This window comes from Bos mutus, chromosome 26, assembly GCF_027580195.1.
Source record: "Bos mutus isolate GX-2022 chromosome 26, NWIPB_WYAK_1.1, whole genome shotgun sequence".
Taxonomy (NCBI): Eukaryota; Metazoa; Chordata; class Mammalia; order Artiodactyla; family Bovidae; genus Bos; species Bos mutus.
The window spans coordinates 31824394-31845243 of record NC_091642.1 but is presented as its reverse complement, the minus strand read 5'-3'; the positions used below and the strand labels follow the sequence as shown (position 1 = coordinate 31845243).

Here is a 20850-nt window from a genome sequence, read left to right as displayed (position 1 = left end):
GAAGGGCAGGGAAGCCTGGTGTGTTGCAGTCCAGGGGTCACAAAGAGTTGGACATGACTTAGCGACTGAACAACAGCAACCAGGATCACTAAACACATTTTTGTTTTTTGAGAAGTATAGAAAATTCACCTAAAATGGAGCAAATTTTCTGCTTTCAGAACCCTTTGAATGATTTTTTTAAAATCTAGAAAAACAAAAACCAAGCACAGAAATAATACTTAAAAGGAAACTGATAAAACTCCACAGAATAGACACTAAAGCCACTAACTTTGGTGACTTCTTAGCCCCACGTTCCCCCTCTGAAAATTAGGGTTTTTCTATATCTTCTGTGTATCTGTATCATTTCCATACTCTGTTTTTATATCTATCCTGGCAATAAGCAAGACGACAAGTCCAAAAAGATTATAAATTTCTTTGTTTAAATCTAACATTGATGGATTCCTCTGCTCCCTAGTTTTGCCTGTTTCTCAGAAACTGGCCCAAACCACATAAATGAATAACTTCAACACAGCTGCAGAATGCTCAGCAATAGTAATATTAGAGGTGGAATAACATGCACACAGACTAGTGCTGTCAGGAGTGAAATACCACTGGGAAAGTGAAATTCCATTTAGGGTCCAGTATTATCCAAGGATTTTCAACCATCCACTTCCATTCTAATCCCTAGATTTAGGTCTATGAATGAACAAGTAAAAGATGACCTAGGATGTGAATAATGACAAAAAGGGAAAATCTTGGGTTTTCTTCCAAGGTTGGATGTCTCCATACCTGAATTATGAAAGCAGGAATCCTGGATGATTATTTCAGAGAACAGAAGATGTCTGCCTTCATGCTGACATCCAGTCATGCAAAAAGGGACAAGAGAAGCAAGAGGCAGGGACCTCTACCTAAGGAAATTGGCTAATGCCAGGTAGACCTTTCAGGCAGGTTGAAGGGATCTTTCCCACTGGAGCAAATATGCTGCTATGGAAAAAACCAAAATATCCCCTTACATTGTGAGAGTTCCTTTCCTCCCCCAAGGGACCCCAAATCTGGGAGAGTTTCTTTCCTTTGTTATCCACCTGCACATATGACGTATCTAAAATATTGTTGAGCCTTCTCTCCCAGGGCATATCACAGCTCCCTCTTATAATAAGGCACATCTTTATTCATGGTCTTTGGGGTTTGAATTCTACTTTTGGACCACAGAGTGTAACCCTAAAAACTAGTTTCTGAATTTTGCTCCCAGGAAAGAGGATAAATCCTTCATGAGGAACTGGATGTCTAAATGACTATAAACTTCAATAAGAGTGTAGGAGCCTGATCCTTCTTTTCCTTGCTCACAAAGAGAATCTTTGGTTATGTAACTAACATGAATAACATGTGACAGCCACTCTACACAAAAGCTAGGAAAAGCTTGTGAGGAAATTATTCATTTTGAGTTACAGCAAACCACGCATCTTCCATTTAGTCCAAAGCCATTTCCATTTCCATGGCTAATTATATATTAAGCTATACTAGGTTAATTATATATTAAGCTCTAGAACAAATAAAATGCTGATTTATTTTTTCCCTGGTTCTCCTGTTCAAATGCCAACATCTAGGTCCTATCCCCACATATTCTGGTTTGGTAGGTCTGGGCTGGAGACTAAGAATCATGTTGCATTTTTAAACAAAGATACTCATAGCAGCTCTGTTCATAATAAACAACAATAGAACTAAATGTCCTTCAGTGAGTGAATGGTTAAACAAAGTGTAGTCCACCCACATCATGGAATATTAACCAGCAATGAAAAGGAACCAATTATTGACATGCACAACAACCTGGTTGAATATCCAGGGAATTATGCTGAGTGGCAATCCAGTCCTAAAAGGTTGTATTTACAGTATTCCATTTACATAACATTTTTGAAATTGCAAAATTATAAAAATAGAGAACAAGTAAGTGTTGGCAGAAGTTTTAAGAAACAGGAAGAATGAGCAGGGTAAAAGAGCTACATGAAAAAAAGAGCTACATGAGCTATTCCTGTGGTGATGGAAATTGTCTGTTTCTTTACTGTATCAATGCCAGTGTCCTAGTGGTGATACTATCCTATAGTTTCACAAGAGGTCACTATTGGGAGAAACTGGGTAAAGGGCACTTGGGATTTCTCTGGACTAAATATCATGCTGCATTTTAAAGAAGCTCTCCAGGTACTTCCAATGCAGGACAACTATGGGCCACACCTTTTACAAAATGATCTTACCAACACCTATTAGGATAGGCCATTCATACAGAAAAAAAATAGGTTCTAAGGGAAAGTAGCATGGGAAAGTGAGGAAAGAAATGCAAAAAAGAAAGTGAAGAAGAGTATTTCCCAAGACCATACGTGTTAAATTTTAATCTATGACCCAGGACTCCAGTCTCCTTCTTCAATATTCTTTCTATTCCCTATCTGACTTCTCTGACAACAGAAGATGAGAGAAACATCCTTCATCCTAACAGTAATAACTGCTAACCTTCAGCTTGGGTCAGGAATTAGGCTGTTTCTTTAATCAAGAAAGAAGTTTTGTCCAGGAAAAAAAGAAAAAGAAAAGAAAGTAAGTTTAGAAGTGGGTATTAGCATAATATTAGCATAATTGGCATATGCTATTAGCATAACTCTCAGCTAGGAAGCAGACCTTTGCAGTAGCCAGTGCTTCCTTGTTAATTAGCACTGAACAGCTGCTGGGAGGCCTTGCCTCTCTCTAGAGGCAGAGATGGAAACTCTTTTCTTATGAACTAAGAGGAATAAATTGTTTTCTCCTCTTGTAGTTTAAGTCATATAACTCTTTCACAGTTGAAATAAAACAGAAAGGTTATTAGGAATAACTGTTAATAATAATTTCTCTGTGCACCAAACTGTCCCCAGCTGTGCAACTTCCCACTCCAAACAAGAATTCGGTATAAGTAGGTTTGCAGGCAGGAGCTGTGATCACCCTCATTATGCTGCTGCTGCTAAGTCGCTTCAGTTGTGTCCGACTCTGTGCCACCCCATAGACGGCAGCCCACCAGGCTCCCCCGTCCCTGGGATTCTCCAGGCAAGAACACTGGAGTGGGTTGCCATTTCCCTCTCCAAAGCATGAAAGTGAAAAGTGAAAGTGAAGTCGCTCAGTCGCGTCCGACTCTTGGCGACCCCATGGACTGTAGCCCACCAGGCTCCTCCATCCATGGGATTTTCCAGGCAAGAGTGCTGGAGTTGGGTGCCATTGCCTTCTCCAGGAACCACACTAAGCATTTTAAATTCATTATCTCATTTAACTTCACAACATGCCTAAGAAATAGGTAATTTCATTTGCCTCATTTTACCAGTGAGGAGACTGAGGTTTTAAAGAGATTAAAGATTTCCTCAAGGTGACCTTGAGTTGGACCATAAAGAAGGCCAAGCACCAAATAATTGATGCTTTTGAACTGTAATTTTGGAGAAGATGCTTGAGAGTCCCTTGGACTGTAAGGAGATCAAACCAATCAATCCTAAAGAAAATCAATCCTGAATATTAATTGGAAGGGCTATGCTGAAGCTGAAGCTCCAATACTTTGACCACATGATGTGAAGAGCTGATTCATTAGAAAAGACCCTGGTGCTGGGAAACATTGAAGGCAGGGGGCAAAGGGGACGACAGAAGACAAGATGGTTGGATGGCATCACTGACTCAATGGACATGAGTTTGAGCAAGCTCCAGGAGATGGTGAAGGACAGGGAAGCCTGGCGTGCTGCAGTCCATGGGGTCGAAAAGAGCAGGACACGACTGAGTGACTGAACAGCAACAAGGTGACCTGACTGGATGCTGATCTGGGCCTCATCTAGTTCCAAAGCGTATACACTTTACCATTCTGCTATTTCCACCCTCGTCTTCAGTCCTGCTACACTGGCTCACTACAGAAAACAGAAGGCTGCTGTTAATGTTTTTTTGGAGGAAGGGACCCATGAGGTCAGAAACGCCCAGGGCCCACAGAAGTCATAAGAGCTTGTGTATCGGAACATAGTGAACTTTCCGTCCTTACCCACCCATACTGCCTTCACTATTGTTTATTTGCCACTTTGAGTACAAGTGGAGCCTATGAATTAGCATTAGGCGCTTCACACAAGTTTTGGTAATTAGACGCAACTAAAGATAGAAATTCTGGGTAGAAAAAGGCAATTTTTCTATTTCTGGTTTGCAGATTACTGAGTTTATAGCATATATCATGTGGTCTACTGTGATGGAAAAGACCATTCTTTGCTTCCTAATTCTCTTCTGCTTTTATCATCTTTGCCCAAATTAGAATACTTTCCATAGCTTTCTGGGCCTCCATGGGAGCTAAAGGCCCTGTCTAGCTTTCTGTTCTAACCCAGGTTCAAGTTAGAATATGCTACCAGCAAGTCTATAGAATGTTAGGATAACTTCCATTCTTCATTCAACAACCTTGAGCACCCACAAAGCATTATATTAGGCTTTTTGCCAGTACTGAATATACATTAGTAAATACAACAGACAACTTCCTGCTCTCATGAAGTTTATAATCTCTATGAAACAAATAATAAATATGCAGTTTTGTGATAAATGCCATAATGGGAACTAACAGTGTGCTGATAGAGAATCACTTAGCAAGGCTATTCAAGAAAGGACTCTGATGGATGAGGTGAAATCAGTAATGTGGCAAGCTGAGAGAATAATTTAGGTAGAAAGAAGCGTATATGTTGTACAACCCCATCCTGTCCACCCTGCTGAAAAAAAAAGAGGGAGAGAGAGAAGCTTAGCACATGCCAGGTCAGTGAGGCTTGAGTGTAGTAAGAAAAAGGGAAATATGGAGAAGAATGAAGAGCTGAGAAGCAGCCAGATCATTTGTCATAGAGCCTTGTTGGTATGGCAAGGAGATTCAATTTTATTCTAAGAGCAATGAATAGTCATTAAACAGTCTTTATCAAATGACTGACAGCATGGGAATTATGTTTTTAAAAGATTTTCTGGCAATTGTGTGGTGAATAGATTGGAGAGGACAGTGGGTTAGTCACTCAGTCATGTCCGACTCTTTGTGACCCCATGGACTGTGCCTGCCAGGCTCTTCTGTCCATGAAATTCTCCAGGCAAGAATACTGGAGTGGGTTGCCATTCCATTCTCTAGGGGCTCTTCCTGACCCAGGGGCTGAACCCAGGAGTCCTGCATTGCAGGCAGATTCTTTACCATCTGAGCCACCAGGGAATGTTAGAGAGGACAGGAATAGAAGCAAATAGACCAGTCATGGGGCTATTGAAGTGGTCGAAGTTCTGAGTTCTCCAAATTATAACTCTTCTGTTATTGTTTTCTCTATGGCCATCTCTCACCTAAAGCAGGGCTCACATTCCAAGTCAGCGTTGTCCAAACACATTAGTGGAACACTAGTCTCTCAAGATATTCACTGAAAACAAGACTACGGTCAAATAAATTTTTAAAATTCTGCATGCTAAATACCCTTCTTGGAGATTCAGAATGTAAACTAATTTAATAAAGATGCTAGGAAGTGTTTCAGTACATTTGTGTATTTCAATATTTCTCAAACTTACTTGACTATGGAAATTTTACTTCCCCCTCCCTCCACCTAATGCTATTGTTTTGCAGGACTGGTATTTTCCAGAGCATATTTAAGGAAATGCTGCCATAAGTCATTCTAACCAAAGGTTAACTCCACGTGTATGGTTTACTGGGCCTCCTTTTCTCCACATCTGTCTGTCCCTCTGCAGACAGATTTTCATATTAAGCCCTTGGCTTGGTCACCCTTTCTTACCTCACCCTCTCTCGACTCTGAGCCTATCTGCAAGGCAAATTCTCATCTTTTCTGAGAGTCCATGTTCTCTGGGTTGCCACTTCCTCACTCTGATTATTCTGTCAATGAGCTTTCATCTGTTAATTGTCTTAGAGAAATCTGTCAAAAGTCTCTCACCTGCAGATGATCCCTCTTCTGTGTGTTTGTTATTAATTATTATTATCAGTTTTTAAAAGGAGTTGGGATGGTTTTACCAGAAGAAAGTGGACCTTGTGATCAGATCACTATCTTCAAATTGAAGCACACCCAATATAGTTTAAAATCATTTTTCGTTGCTACAGAGATATTATTTCCTGAGTATGAATATGTGTTCATTTTGGTGTATCTTTCTTTTGAAAATGTCCCTTTTCTGCACGTGATGGCTCTTGAATGAGAGATGCTAACTGTTCAAAAGGTGGGAATCATCCTCTATTAATTCCTCCTATTCTCTCACCTCCACCTTACTGAGATTTCCATCAATAAAGCATGTCTATCTTAACTTCTCTCCATTTCTTCTGCCATTACCTTAATCTAATTAAACATACCTCATAGTGAAAATCTCCTTACTGAGCTCTTTTGATTTCTTACTTTTGCACATTAAAATCTATTTGGCACACAAAATATAGTAGATTCTGGTACATGCTGCTGCCCTTATAAAAACTCCATAATAGCTTTCCATTGCTCAGAGGATAAAATACACAACCTCTTTACCATGGTATACATGATTCAGTAATAATATGATCTTTGCTTGTCTATGCAGTCTCATCTCCTACTGCTCTCCTTTTGGTCACTATAATGCCCATCCTTCTGGTGCTCAAATGCCTTAATTTTGTTTCTGACTCAGGACATTGACAAACATGACCGACCACCTCTAACTAAAACTTTCTTCACTTTACACTTTGAACAATTGGTTCCTTCTCATTTTTTCATTCTTGACTTAAATATATTGTTCCTCAGATAAATTGTCTTTGATTACCTTGTCCACATAAGTCTTCCAACTCCAGGTATCCATTTAATTAACAGAATTACACACAATTTGGGGTAATTTGTTTTCTTATTTACTGTGGTTCGGTTTTTTAGGACTTCCTTGGTGGTTTAGATAGTAAAGAATCTACCCGAAATGCAGGAAATCCAGGTTCAATCCCTGCATTGAACCAGGGTCAGGAAGATTCTCTGGAGAAGGATATGGCTACCCACTCCAGGATTCTTGCCCAGAAAATTTCACGGACAGAGGAGCCTGGAGGGCTACAACCCATGGAGTTGCAAAGACTCCATGACTGTGTGACTGTCACTATTTTTATTGTCTTGCTAAGCTCCAAGAGAGTAAGAGTTACTTTGGCTTTATTCGTTAATATAAACCCAACACTTAAGCCAGGATCAAACACAAAATAGGTGTTCAATAAATGTTTATTGAGAGATAATTTAGTACTAATTTCACTATAACTTAAAAGCCCCCAAAGAAGCCTTAGTGAACCTGTTTTCATTGAATAACTGCTTTTCTTGACATTGCCACATCACCAAAAATAGATTCAGTCCTCATTCTATAGTAGATCCAACAATAAACTCCAAATAAGTTGAAAGAGCCTAACCTTGAAAATTGAAACATTTGTAAAAGGCTAGATAAAATTGAAAGCTTTATCCTAACTGTATAAAGAAGGAAACAGAGAAGACAATCAATAAGAAAACAGACAAGAACAACTATCATAAAAAGTAACTTCTGAAATAATAAAAACATATTCAAGGTAATAAGAAAAGTGATACATTAAGATAAAATTGCCATTACATACATGATGCATAAAAGTTTGAAAAAGAAAAGCAGAGAAAAATGATAAAAGCCTAAAGAACACTACTTCATGCCTGTAGATAAAAATCAATAACTGGGAAGGGCCACTTCCTGAATGAGGAAATGAAAATAATAAAATGTGCATTTTATTAAGTACTTCCCATATTCCAGGCAACGTGGTAGTCCCTGAAGACACAAACATGAAGATTCTATCTCAGCTTTTTCATATCCTCACTGGGGGAAACAGTCCTGTATAGTCCAGTAAATACCTAAGTAGTTTTAAACTTTTTTAAACTTAAAAATTAGTTTGGTTCTAAAACACTAAAGCTGTTCCTACATCCTGAAGGCTTCAGAATCAATAAAACATAGACTGAGTCCTGATCCTAGTCGACAGTCTGTTGTGGGAGGCAGATATGTAAATAAAAAGTTATCATCAATTTGGTAAGTACTATAGCAGAAAAGTAAAGTACCATATAAGGAAAGAAGGGGGTGACAAGAAATCCTGCCCCAAGTTGTCAGAGAAGATCTACTGGAAAATGAGGGAAGAGAGTGGTATTCTAAAGAAAATGATACAAAACCAAAAGGTGCAAAGGTAAAAAAGTATGGCCTCTTCTAAGATGGACATATATATTTTTGATGTACTGAGGGCAGGTTGTGCAAGGGTATGTAGCTGCTGACTAGCTGCAAAGAAGGCAGGCACTGGACCCTAAAGGCCAGGGGTGCATGTGAAAGGGTTTGAATTTCAAGCAAGAGTGACTTGACCACATGTTGCATTTTTAAAAATCTAGGTAAGGAGAAATCTGTTCAAGAAGAAAAATGATAAGGTTTAAAATAAAAATGAAAAGATGGGATATGAGTGATACTAACAAGTCAGAAAAAACAAAACTTAATAACTAACTAATGATACTTGCTCCTTGGAAGGAAAGCTATGACAAACCTGCACAGCATATTAAAAAAGCAGAGATATCACTTTGCTGACAAAGGTACCTATAGTCAGTGCTTTGGTTTTTCCAGTAGTCATGTACAGATATGAGAGTTAGACCATAAAAAAGGTTGAGAGCTGAAGAATTGATGCCTTCGAATTGTGGTGCTGAAGACTCTTGACAGTCCCTTAGACAGCAAGGATATCCAACCAGTCAATACTAAAGGAAATCTACCCTGAATATTCATCAGGACTGTTGCTAAAGCTCCAATACTTTGGCCACCTATGCAGAGTGGGCTTATTGGAAAAGACGCTGGTACTGGGAAAGATTGAAAGCAAAAGGAGAAGGGGGCAGCAGAGAATGAGGTGGTTAGATAGCATCATCAACTCAATGGACATGAATCTGAGCAAACTCTAGGAGATAAAGGAGCACAGAGGAGCCTGGCATGCTGCAGTCCATGGGGTCGCAAAAAGCCAGACACGACTTAGTGACTGGACAGCAACAGCACATGGAGTCTGTGACAAAGGAGAGGAATGCATCTCAAATGACCACCTAGTCTGCCCTCCGGCAAAACGGGGATTGTGTCCTTAGGCCAATGTGGGATAAGGGGAAAGGAGACGCCGTTAAGTTTTGGGAAATGTTTGGTTCTTTTCCCAGTTAACAGGATTCAAATTTAAACAACCATGACATATAATCTCGCATTAATTAAAATATAGTACATTAATAAAAATAATACTCATTGCTGTGGGGTATTGGGGGAAAAGATGCACTAATACATTACTGCCCTGCAACCTGGTGAAACTGTTCTGAAAAGAAATCTGGCAACAAATACAAGAGCCATAAAAAATTATCATCTGCTCTGACCCAGAAACTCAGCTTTTTGGAATACAGCCCAAGGATGTAATTCAAAAGAAATAAAAAAAAACTATTTGTATAAAGATGTTTACAACTGTGGTATATATTCCAGACAAAAATTGGAAACAGCCCAAATGCCCAACAGTGAGGGCTTGTTTAGGCAGACTCAGGACATCAGTGCACTGGAATATTTGATTGGTATTAAGAATGACAAATACGAGAACTATGTAGAAATAAGGCAAGGGCAATATAAAACAATGAGCAAAAAATGCAGAATTTAAAATGATGCGTATACAATGATCACAACTATGTAAAATTTTATCTGTATAACCAGGAGGACTGGAGAAACTACAGAGCTGGTAATTTAGAGTGCTGACATTTTTGTTATTGTTAGTTGAGTCACTGGGAATATTTATGCATTTAAAGTTGTACTGCACTGTGTATTTAGTACATATACATTAAGAAAGGTAAATCTCCATTTTTTCAGGAACATAAAAAAAAGTATTCATCAGTACCTTTCCTTCTTGCCTTGTGTAATTTTTTCTAGCCTCTTGAGTCCTATTAGTTTAGATGTATGGAAAACTAGGCCTTTCCACTTGTCACCATACCACCTGGTCACATGCTCATTCTTTAAACTGTCCCTTACGATTGTGTCCAAGTTCTTATTCACAGCAAGCTAACATCTATATGCTCACAGTTACACCATGTACTAGGATGCCTTAGCTATACGTTATATCTCCTCAGTATGATTTTTTAATCTTTGACATAGAGAAATATTTGTTTCTTACCTTCTGTTACCCTGGTGTAACTATCTCTCTTAAATGGGCCTTTATTAAATGTAAAGTCCAATTCCTCTGGATTCTATTTCTTCTAGCCTTAAAAAACTTCTAATTTGGTTATATCCTTTATCTCTTATACCATCTAGCTCTTCTCTCCTATATAAGTCTCAACATACAAACCTGTTCTGCTATCTCCCACATTAAATTAAATGGAAAAATGCCATTATCTCCCTTGACCCCAAATCTCCCTTCATTTTTCTACTCTCTTTCACAGTACAAATTTTCCTAAGAGCTGTCCACATTATTGTTTCCAATTTCTCACTCCTCATTCACTCTACAAACTATTGTGATCTGACTTCAGTTCCACCACCCCACTGAATTATATTTTTCAAGGTCACCAACAACCTGCATGTTCCCAGGTTCAATGGCACTTTTCTGTCTTCCTGTTACTTGTCTTCTTGGCCTTCCAGCAGCATCTCCTCTGTTTTCTTGGTTCCTACACCTCTCTCTCTCCCTTTTCTCTTACATTATGAGGCCATCCCTCTTTTCTCACATCTCTGAACATGATAGTTCCTTTGAGCTCTCTCCTAAGCCTTTGGCTCTTTTCTTTATATTTTCTAACTAATCTCCTCTATTTCCGTTGTTGTTGTTTTCAGTCGCTAAGTCATGTATGACTCTTTGCGGTCTGGTATTCCCATCTTTTTAAAATTTTCCACAGTTTGTTGCGATCCACACAGTCAAAGCTTTTAGCGTAGTCAATGAAGCAGAATTAGATGTTTTTTGGAATCGCCTTGCTTTTTCTATGATCCAATGAATGTTGGCAGTTTTATCTCTGATTCATTTGCCTTTTCTAAAACCAGCTTGTTCATCTGGGAGTCCTCGGGTAAGTACTGTTGAAGCCTAGCTTGAAGGATTTTGAGCATTACCTTACTAGTATGTAAAATGAGTGCAATTGTAAGGTAGGTTGAATATTCTCTGGCATTGCCTTTCTTAGGGATTGGAATGAAAACTGACCTTTCCAGTCCTGTGGCCACTGCTGAGTTTTCCAAATTTGCAGACATATTGAGTGCAGCATGTTAATAGCATCATCTTTTAGGATTTTAAATAGTTCAGCTGGAATTCTATCACCTCCACTAGCTTTGTTTGAAGTAATGCTTCTTAAGGCCCACTTGACTTCACACTCTAGGAGGTTGGCTGTAGGTGAGTGACCACACCATCATGGTTATCTGGGTCATTAAGATTTTTTTGTATGGTTCTTCTGTGTATTCTTGCCACCTCTTCTTAATCTCTTCTGCTTCTGTTAGGTCCTTGCCATTTCTGTCCTTTATAAAGCCCGTACTTGCATGAAATGTTCCCCTGGTATCTTCAATTTTCTTGAAAAGGTCTCTAGCTTTTCCCATTCTATTGTTTTCCTCTATTTCTTTGAATTGTTCACTTAAGAAGGCCTTCTTATCTCTCCTTGCTGTTCTTTGGAAATCTGCATTCAGTTGGGAATATCCTTCCCTTTCTCCCTGCCTTTCACTTCTCTTCTTGCCTCAGCAATTTGTAAAGCCTCCTCAAACAAACACTTTGCCTTTGTGCATTTCTTTTTCTTTGAGATGGTTTTGGTCACTGCCTCCTGTTCAATGTTAAGAACCTCTTTCCATAATTCTTCAGGCACTCTGTCTACCAGATCTAATTCCTTGAATCTATTCATCATCTCTACCATACAATCATAAATGATTTGATTTTGGTCATACCTGAATGGTCTAGTGGTCTTCCCTACTTTCTTAAATTTAAGTCTGAATTCTGCAAAAAAGAGCTCATGATCTGAGCCGTAGTCAGCTCCAGGTCTTGTTTTTGCTGACTGTATAGAGCTTCTCCAATTTCGGATGCAAAGAATATAATCAATCTGATTTTGATATTGACCATTTCCATGACGGAGAAGGCAATGGCAACCCACTCCAGTACTCTTGCCTGAAAAATCCCATGGATGGAGGGGCCTGGTGGGCTCCAGTCCATGGGGTCGCTAGGAGTCAGACACGGATGAGCGACTTCACTTTCACTTTTCACTTTCCTGCATTGGAGAAGGAAATGGCAACCCACTCCAGTGTTCTTGCCTGGAGAATCCCAGGGACGGGGGAGCCTGGTGGGCTGTCGTCTATGGGGTGGCACAGAGTCAGACACGACTGAAGTGACTTAGCAGCAGCAGCAGCATTTCCATGATGCCCATGTATAGAGTCATCTCTTGTGTTGTTGGAAGAGAGTGTTTGCTATGACCAGTGTGTTCTCTTGACAAAACTCTATTAGTCTTTGCATTGCTTTATTTTGAGCTCCAAGGCCAAACTGCCTGCTTCTCCAGGTATCTCTTGATCTCCTACTTTTGCATTCCAATCCCTGTGATGAAAAGGACATCTTTTTTTTTTTTTTTTTTGGTGTTCTAGATGGTTTCATAGGTCTTCATAGAACTTAGGGTCAACTTCAACTTTTTGGCATTAGTGGTTGGGGCATCAGATCAGTCGCTCAGTTGTGTCCAACTCTTTGTGACCCCATGAATCGCAGCATGCCAGGCCTCCCTGTCCATCACCAACTCCGAGAGTTCCCTCAGACTCAAGTCCATTGAGTCAGTAATGCCATCCAGCCATCTCATCTTCTGTCGTCCCCTTCTCCTCTTGTCCCCAATCCCTCCCAGCATCAGAGTCTTCTCCAATGAGTCAACTCTTCCCATCAGGTGGCCAAAGTACTGGAGTTTCAGCTTTAGCATCATTCCTTCCAAAGAAATCCCAGGGTTGATCTCCTTCAGAATGGACTGGTTGGATCTCCTTGCAGTCCAAGGGACTCTCAAGAGTCTTCTCCAACACCACAGTTCAAAAGCATCAATTCTTTGGCGCTCAGCCTTTTTTACAGTCCAACTCTCATATCCATATATGACCACAGGAAAAACCATAGCCTTGACTAGATGGGCCTTTGTTGGCAAAGTAATGTCTCTGCTTTTGAATATGCTATCTAGGTTGGTCATAACTTTCCTTCCAAGGAGTAAGCGTCTTTTAATTTCATGGCTGCAGACACCATCTATAGTGATTTTGGAGCCCCCAAAAATAAAGTCTGACACTGTTTCCACTGTTTCCCCATCTAGTTCCCATGAAGTGGTGGGACCGGATGCCATGATCTTTGTTTTCTGAATGTTGAGCTTTAAGCCAACTTTTTCACTCTCCACTTTCACTTTCATCAAGAGGCTTTTGAGTTCCTCTTCACTTTCTGCCATAAAGGTGGTGTCATTTGCATATCTGAGGTTATTGATATTTCTCCCAGCAATCTTGATTCCAGCTTGTGTTTCTTCCAGTCCAGCGTTTCTCATGATGTACTCTGCATATAAGTTAAATAAACAGGGTGACGATATACAGCCTTGATGTACTCCTTTTCCTATTTGTAACCAGTCTGTTGTTCCATGTCCAGTTCTAACTGTTGCTTCCTGACCTGAATACAGATTTCTCAAGAGGCAGATCAGGTGGTCCGGTATTCCCATCTCTTTCAGAATTTTCCACAGTTTATTGTGATCCACACAGTCAAAGGCTTTGGCATAGTCAATAAAGCAGAAATAGATGTTTTTCTGGAACTCTCTTGCTTTTTCCATGATCCAGCGGATGTTGGCAATTTGATCTCTGGTTCCTCTGCCTTTTCTAAAACCAGCTTGAACATCAGGAAGTTCACAGTTCACATATTGCTGAAGCCTAGCTTGGAGAATTTAGAGCGTTACTTCACTAGTGTGTGAGGTGAGTGCAATTGTGTGGTAGTTTGAGCATTCTTTGGCATTGCCTTTCTTTGGGATTGGAATGAAAACTGACCTTTTCCAGTCCTGTGGCCACTGCTGAGTTTTCCAAATTTGCTGGCATATTGAGTGAAGCACTTTCACAGCATCATCTTTCAAGATTTGGAATAGCTCAACTGGAATTCTATCACCTCCACTAGCTTTGTTCGTAGTGATGCTTTCTAAGGCCCACTTGACTTCACATTTCAGGATGTCTGGCTCTAGGTGAGTGATCACACCATCGTGATTATTTGCATCGTGAAGATCTTTTTTGTACAGTTCTTCTGTATATTCTTGCCATCTCTTCTTAATATCTTCTGCTTCTGTTAGGTCCATACCATTTCTGTCCTTTATCGAGCCCATCTTTGCATGAAATGTTCCTTTGGTATCTCTGATTTTCTTGAAGAGATCTCTAGTCATAGACTTGGATTATTGTGATGTTAAATGGTTTGCCTTGGAAATGAACTGAGATCATTCTGTCATTTTAGAGACTGCACCCAAGTACTGCAGACTTTTTTGTTGATTATGAGGGCTACTTCATTTCTTCCAAGGGATTACTGCACAGTAGTAGATACAGTGGTCATCTGAGTGAAATTTGCCCATTCCCATCCATCTTAGTTCACTGATTTCTAAGATGTTGATGTTTACTCTTCCATCTCCTGCTTGACCACATCCAATTTAACGTGGTTCATGGACCTAACATTCCAGGGTTCAAAGCAATATTGTTCTTTACAGCATCAGACTTTACTTTCACTGCCAGAGACATCCACAACTGAGCGTCATTTCTCCTCTGACACAGCCACTTCATTCTTTCTGAAGCCATATGTAAATTGCCTTCCACTTTTCACTGGTATCACATTGGACACCTTCTGATCTGGGGGACTTATCTTCCAATTTCATATCTTTTTGCCTTTTTATACTGTTCATGGTGTTCCCGTAGCAAGAATACTGGAGTGGTTTGCGATTCCCTTCTGCAGTGGACCATATTTTGACAGAATTCTTCAATATGACCCATCCATCTTGGGTGGCCCTGCAGGGCACAGCTCATAGCTTCATTGAGTTACACAAGAGTCCCTTCACCACAACACAGCTGTGATCCATGAAGGAGCACATCACCATACCCTTATCCAACATATCGTCCTGTGGCTTCCACTGCCAATGACACGTTCCATTTCCACAACCCATTTCAGGTTCCTATCATTATGTGTACCACTATAACAGCTTTTCTCACTGATTTCCCTGCCTCCTCTCCAATCTATTTGTCATAGAGGAGACATAGAATACTTTCTGTGCAATAAATCAAATTTTTTCACTCCCCAGGTTAGAAACATTCAGTATCTTTCTCACTGTGCTTAGAAGAAATTCTAAGCCCTTCATTATGCCTATAAGTCTCTATATAACTCTTTTTTGTTTAGTTTTTTTAAATTCATTTATTTTTTATTGAAGGATAATTGCTTTACAGAATTTTGTTGTTTTCTGTCAAACCTCAACATGAATCAGCCATAGATATACATAATTACTTCTCTAAATATACCTTTCTTTTGTCAATCTGGCCCCTTTTTCATCCTTAGGATCTTTGCACATGCTTTTCATTTTCCAAGAACACTGACACTGTTCATTTCTCATTTTGTCTAGTTAACACTCATTCAAGTTCAAATTACACTTAAATGAATTTTTAAAAATTGAAGTACAGTTGATTTACAACATTATATTATTTCTGGTGTATGACATACCGATTCAATATTTTTATAGATCATACTCCATTTAAAGTTACTGTAAAACATTGACTATATTTCTCATGCTGTACCATATATACTTGTTAGCTTATTTATTTTATACATAAGCTTGTGTTTGTACCTCCTAATCTCCTACCCTTGTCTTGTCCCTTCCCCTTCCCTTCTCTCCACTGGTAACCACTGGTTTGTTCTCTATATCTGTGACTGTTTCTGTTTTTTATATTTATTAATTTGCTTATTTTTTAGTTTCCACATATAAGTAATAACACAAAGTATTTATCTTTCTCTGTTTGGTTTTTTCACAAAGCATAGTACCTTTCAGGTCTATTCATGTTGTTGAAAATGGCAAATTCATTCCTTTCTATGGATGAGCAATATTTCCATTCCAAATTTTTATCCATTCATTAGGTTGCTTCCATATCTTAAATAATGTTGCTATGAATACTGGGGTACATATATCTTTTTGAATTTGTGTTTTCATTTTCTTCAGATATATACCCATAAGTGGGATTGCTGGATCATATGGTAGTTCTATTTTTAGTTTTTTGAGTAATCTCCATACTGTTTTCCAAAGAGGCTGCACCAATTTACATTCCTACCAACAGTAGACTAGGGTTCCTTTACGCTATATCCTCACCAACATTTGTTATTTGTGGTCTTTTTGACGATAGCCATTCTGACAGGCGTGAGGTGCTATCTCGTTGTGGTTTTGATTTGCATTTCTCTGATGATAAGCAACGTTCAGCATCTTCTCATGTGGTTGTTCCTCTTACGTGTTAATCCTTTAGAGAACACTTCCAACCACCTAACTTGGTCAAATCTCAGCATTTACAGTCATTCATAGAACCTTGTTCCTCTCCTTGTTATTGTTTCAGTCTTAAGATAAGTTGATTATTGCCTATGTCTCCCTTACCATAGGACATACTCCATGAAGGTAGAGAAAGTATTTGTTTTTGTTTATTATAACACTCCTGTTTTAAAACACAGTACCTGGAACATAGCAATTACTCAAGAAGTAGTTGCAGAATGAATGAATTACTGATACAAAGTCATGCTACTGAGAAGACACTATCAGTCCCATGAAACTATATTAATCAGATCATTAAAGAAAAGATATAATCTAAAAGAATAACTATGTGGACTTAGTTATTGGCTTTGCTTATGTATTATGAACTATGAAAATGTTCTAAATATGTGATTCTTATCCCCTAATTACAACATGTAAAATAAGGCCAACTTCTTCATCACCCTCCCCCCTCTCCACCACATACACGAGATAATTTAAAAGTTCAGCAAAAGTATGCAAAAGGAAGCCCAGAGTTTGTACTTGTAGGTAGGAGTAAAGGTCAGAAAAATTGTTCTGCAAGGCAAAAGGGAACTAGAAGGAGGGGGATAAACAAAAAAAGGTGAAGGAAGGACAGGAGTTAATATAAAGGCTTGGGGAGTCTTTGTAAAGAGGAAAATACCTAAAATTAAAATTCAGACTGTTAATGTTACAGTGTAAATCCTTCCACCTTCCCAAGCCTTCAATAACATCTGCTATGTTAATTAGCTTAGATCAAGACTAAGCTACCACAAAAGGGAAGAGAGAGAGTCATAAGAGCCATCAAGCCAGAAGGACCATTAAGGAGGTTGCCATAGGTTTCTTTCTACTGGGATATATCTGTTTATACTTGTATAGCATTTATCTAACCTCACTTGGGCTGTACAATTCACTGGAAAACACCTTACTTGTTTTTGAATTTATAGGAATAACCATAACTATCCCAGAATATGACAGGATGCTGCATAAAACATATGCCAGATGAACTCCTGCCTCTTCCACCTTCCTTGTTCCCGCCCTTCCAGGTATAGTCACATCTCCACTTTGGGTCTTGGATTCAACATCTAACTCCAGTCTTCCTCATGCTATTCCCTGCGACATTCCCTCCAACCCTGCATAATTAGACTCAACATGCATGAATATTCCACTTATTTTATCTGGGCCTGGCCCACCAGCAGCACTGGGGAAGGCAGCATTTAACACAGTGACCATCCACAACCAATGCTTAATAAATGATTGTTCGATTCAGTCAAAATTAAATAAATCACACGATAGTAATTCTCTAGAATACCTAACAAATTTGTTAAGCTATGCTTTAATGTACAGATGTTTGTAGTGTTTCTCAACTTTTTAACCTAGTTTCAGTGTCCAGGATTTTGTCAAATTTTACTTTCTATAAGAGTTCCCAAGAGTATAGCAGATAATATTTCGCCCTTTAAAAATATTAAGTTATATTATGCAATGCTATAATATTAAATGTGCTTTTTAAAACAACACAGCCTTTCCAACCTGTTTTGGAGTTTGCGATATTCTTCCCAATCCCACCCACTTCTGCTGACTGTGGAAGGCCTGGAGAGATAAGTTCTTGCACTGTTTGTAGAGAATCCTTGGTTTATGGTGGGAATTTTCATTTTGAAAGAGTCTCTCTGTCCTTCTTAAGACCGGAAATAACCAGGAAGAGTACAAATACATTAACTCATTACATGTAATGAAAAACGTTTTAAAAACTGCTAAATAATCTGACCTACCCATCTAGAAGGGCGATGACGTTTTTCCTGGGCCGCCCAATATTAGGGCCATACAAGCTGGCTCTGGAGTAAATCCGGATGGGTTGCAACAGGCTCTTCAGCTGGATGTAATCCTTTCCCAACTGGCTGCCATTTACTGCCCGGCCATGCATGGTCCGATAGTTATTTGGTTCTAGATTAAAAGCAGACATGCAAGTCAGAGTTGGGAAGAGTGAGGTTCTGCCAACCTTTTCCTAGCCACAGATCTTTCTCCCTTTTTTCTTAACAATGTAAATAAAATAACCAAAGGAGGGTGCAAGCTAGCTGAACTTGAGAAACTATCCCAGCAAAAAAGTCAAGTGCCATTTTATCATTCTATTTATTTTCAAACTAATCTTCACAAAAGGTCATCTAATCCACAACAGAAAGACCATACTGATTTTCAAATGATAGTTTATAATAAATGGCATATTGAGTTGAACAGTATCCCCCCAAATTAATGTCAATCCAAAACTTTAGAATGTAATCTTATTTGGAAATAGGGTCTTTGAAGAAGTAATTACTCAAGATGAGGTCATATGGGATTAGGATGTGCCCTAAATCCAAAGACTGGTGTTTTTATAGAGAAAGGAGAGGAAGATTCAGGTACACAGACACACAGGGAGGAAGCCCATGTGTCAATGGAGGCAAGAATTCAAGGGATACTGCTATTCCAAGGCTTGCTGGTAGCTATTAGAAGCTAGAGAGAGGCACTGAATAGATTCTCTCTTAAAGTCTCCAGAAGGAATTAACCTTGGCAATGCTTTGATCTCAGACTTCCTAAACTGTGATAGAACAAATATCTCTTGTGTTACACCACTAAGCTTGTCATGACAGGCCTAGAAAACTAATACAAATGGTAAGAAGGGAACGCTTCATAAAGATGATCCTTGTGTCAAAAAGACAGAAAAAATTTAATGTTCAATTATAGCAAAGTGGCTGAGTGGAATCCTCTCGCCCAGTTCCTATTAACTTGGTCGTCCTAAAAAGACAAGGAAAGTCCTAAAATCAGCAGCTCCGCTGCTGGAAGAGCTAACTTGATTCGCAATGAAGGACATATCCCAGAGAAGGCCAACATTTTGGTTAACTTGAGGTTTTGACACTGGTAGGGGCAAGAAATAGATCAGCAGACTCACAAGAAATGTAACAGGGAGATTTGGGGAGCGAGGAAATCACTGAGGATTTTGGTAAACCCACAAATACCCCTCGTAGTCTGGAAAGTTGTTCTCAGGAGGGACTGGAGAGGGCACTAGCTATCTACACATTCCCAGATGAATATGAAACATAATATACTCATAAAGGACACATGAAAAGGCAGGTCAGAAATTAAAAGCCAGTAAGACTTGCAAAATGCCTGAATTTTGAATGTGTTCACAAACCTATACACAGATCTAATGGTAAAGATGAAGCCGTAACAGCTCAAGGCAAGCGTAACCTCTGATCATTCGTCACCTCACCACTAAGCTATGCCGACGCAGAGGTAACCCCTGGGAAGCCAGCTTTACAATTAAAAAATAATTGAAAAATAAAAAAAAAAAAAAAACACGAATAGATATTAGTAGCTACATGATGCAAGGGAAATGAACTCTATGGAACTAGTCCAGGAAGTGACTAAACAAACAGAAAAGAAACAACAAAAAAACCTCTGGAAAGGAGGATTTGGAATCCAGAGTTACCCCCAACATATTATCTAAAATGTATAGTTTTAAACCACAAAAAATGACAGCATGTAAAAAAATAGGAAAGTACTACCCATAAGCAAGCAAAAAAGAAAAAAGAAACTATTTCTTAGGGAACTCAGATGTAGGACTTAGCAGACAAGGACTTCAAAACTGCTTTTATAAATATGCTTAAAGAACTAATGGAAGAATAAAAAATTAAGGTATGATTTTACTGACTAATTACATATAAATATAGAGATACTAAAAATAAATACAGACAGAAATTACAAAAAATTATCAAATGGAAATCTTGGAACTGAAACAACTCTTCACATTTAGAACACAATGGAATTAGTAGCTGAATTTTTATTAGAAATAAGGCCAGAAGACAGTGAGAGGATACATCCAAAATTCTGGGAAAAACATCAATCAACAATTCTGTATGCAGCAATCTATGCTTCAAAGCTGAAAGCAAAATGTAGATCTTCCCAGAAAAACAAAGGACAGAACTTGTTGTAAGAAAATCTGTCTTACAAGAAATAAGAAAGGATATCTTTTAGGTTGAAAGAAAATGACAGCAGATAGTGATCCAAAAGCACACAGAGAAATAAAGAACACCAGTGTATGTTAATATATGTGTGCCCTGACCATAATAGAATTAAACTGGAATTCAACAATGGAAAGAAATTTGAGAATCTATAAATATTTGGAAATCAGACAAATAATCCATGAGTCAAAGAGGAAATTGCAAGAAGAATTAGAAAATATTTTAATGAAATGAAAATGAAAATATAATACATAAAAATGTATAGGATGACACCAAAGGCACAATCCATGAAAGCAATAATTAAGAAACTGGACTTCATTAAAATTAAAAACTTTTGCTCTGCAAAAGGCAATGTTGAGAGAATAGAAGACTAGCTTAAGATCGGGAGAAAATACTTACAAAAGACATACCTAATAAATGACTTATTA

General features: G+C 38.7%; 1 protein-coding gene across 1 annotated transcript in view; it reads right to left on the bottom strand.

Annotated features, from left to right (window-relative positions):
* HPSE2 (heparanase 2 (inactive)) overlaps nt 1–20850 on the bottom strand; it is a 717063-nt gene that overhangs the window by 245335 nt on the left and 450878 nt on the right. Inside the window, exon 5 of the mRNA XM_070363563.1 lies at nt 18197–18368. Within this exon, the coding sequence (XP_070219664.1) occupies nt 18197–18368 (172 nt within the window). The remainder of the gene's footprint in view (nt 1–18196; nt 18369–20850) is intronic.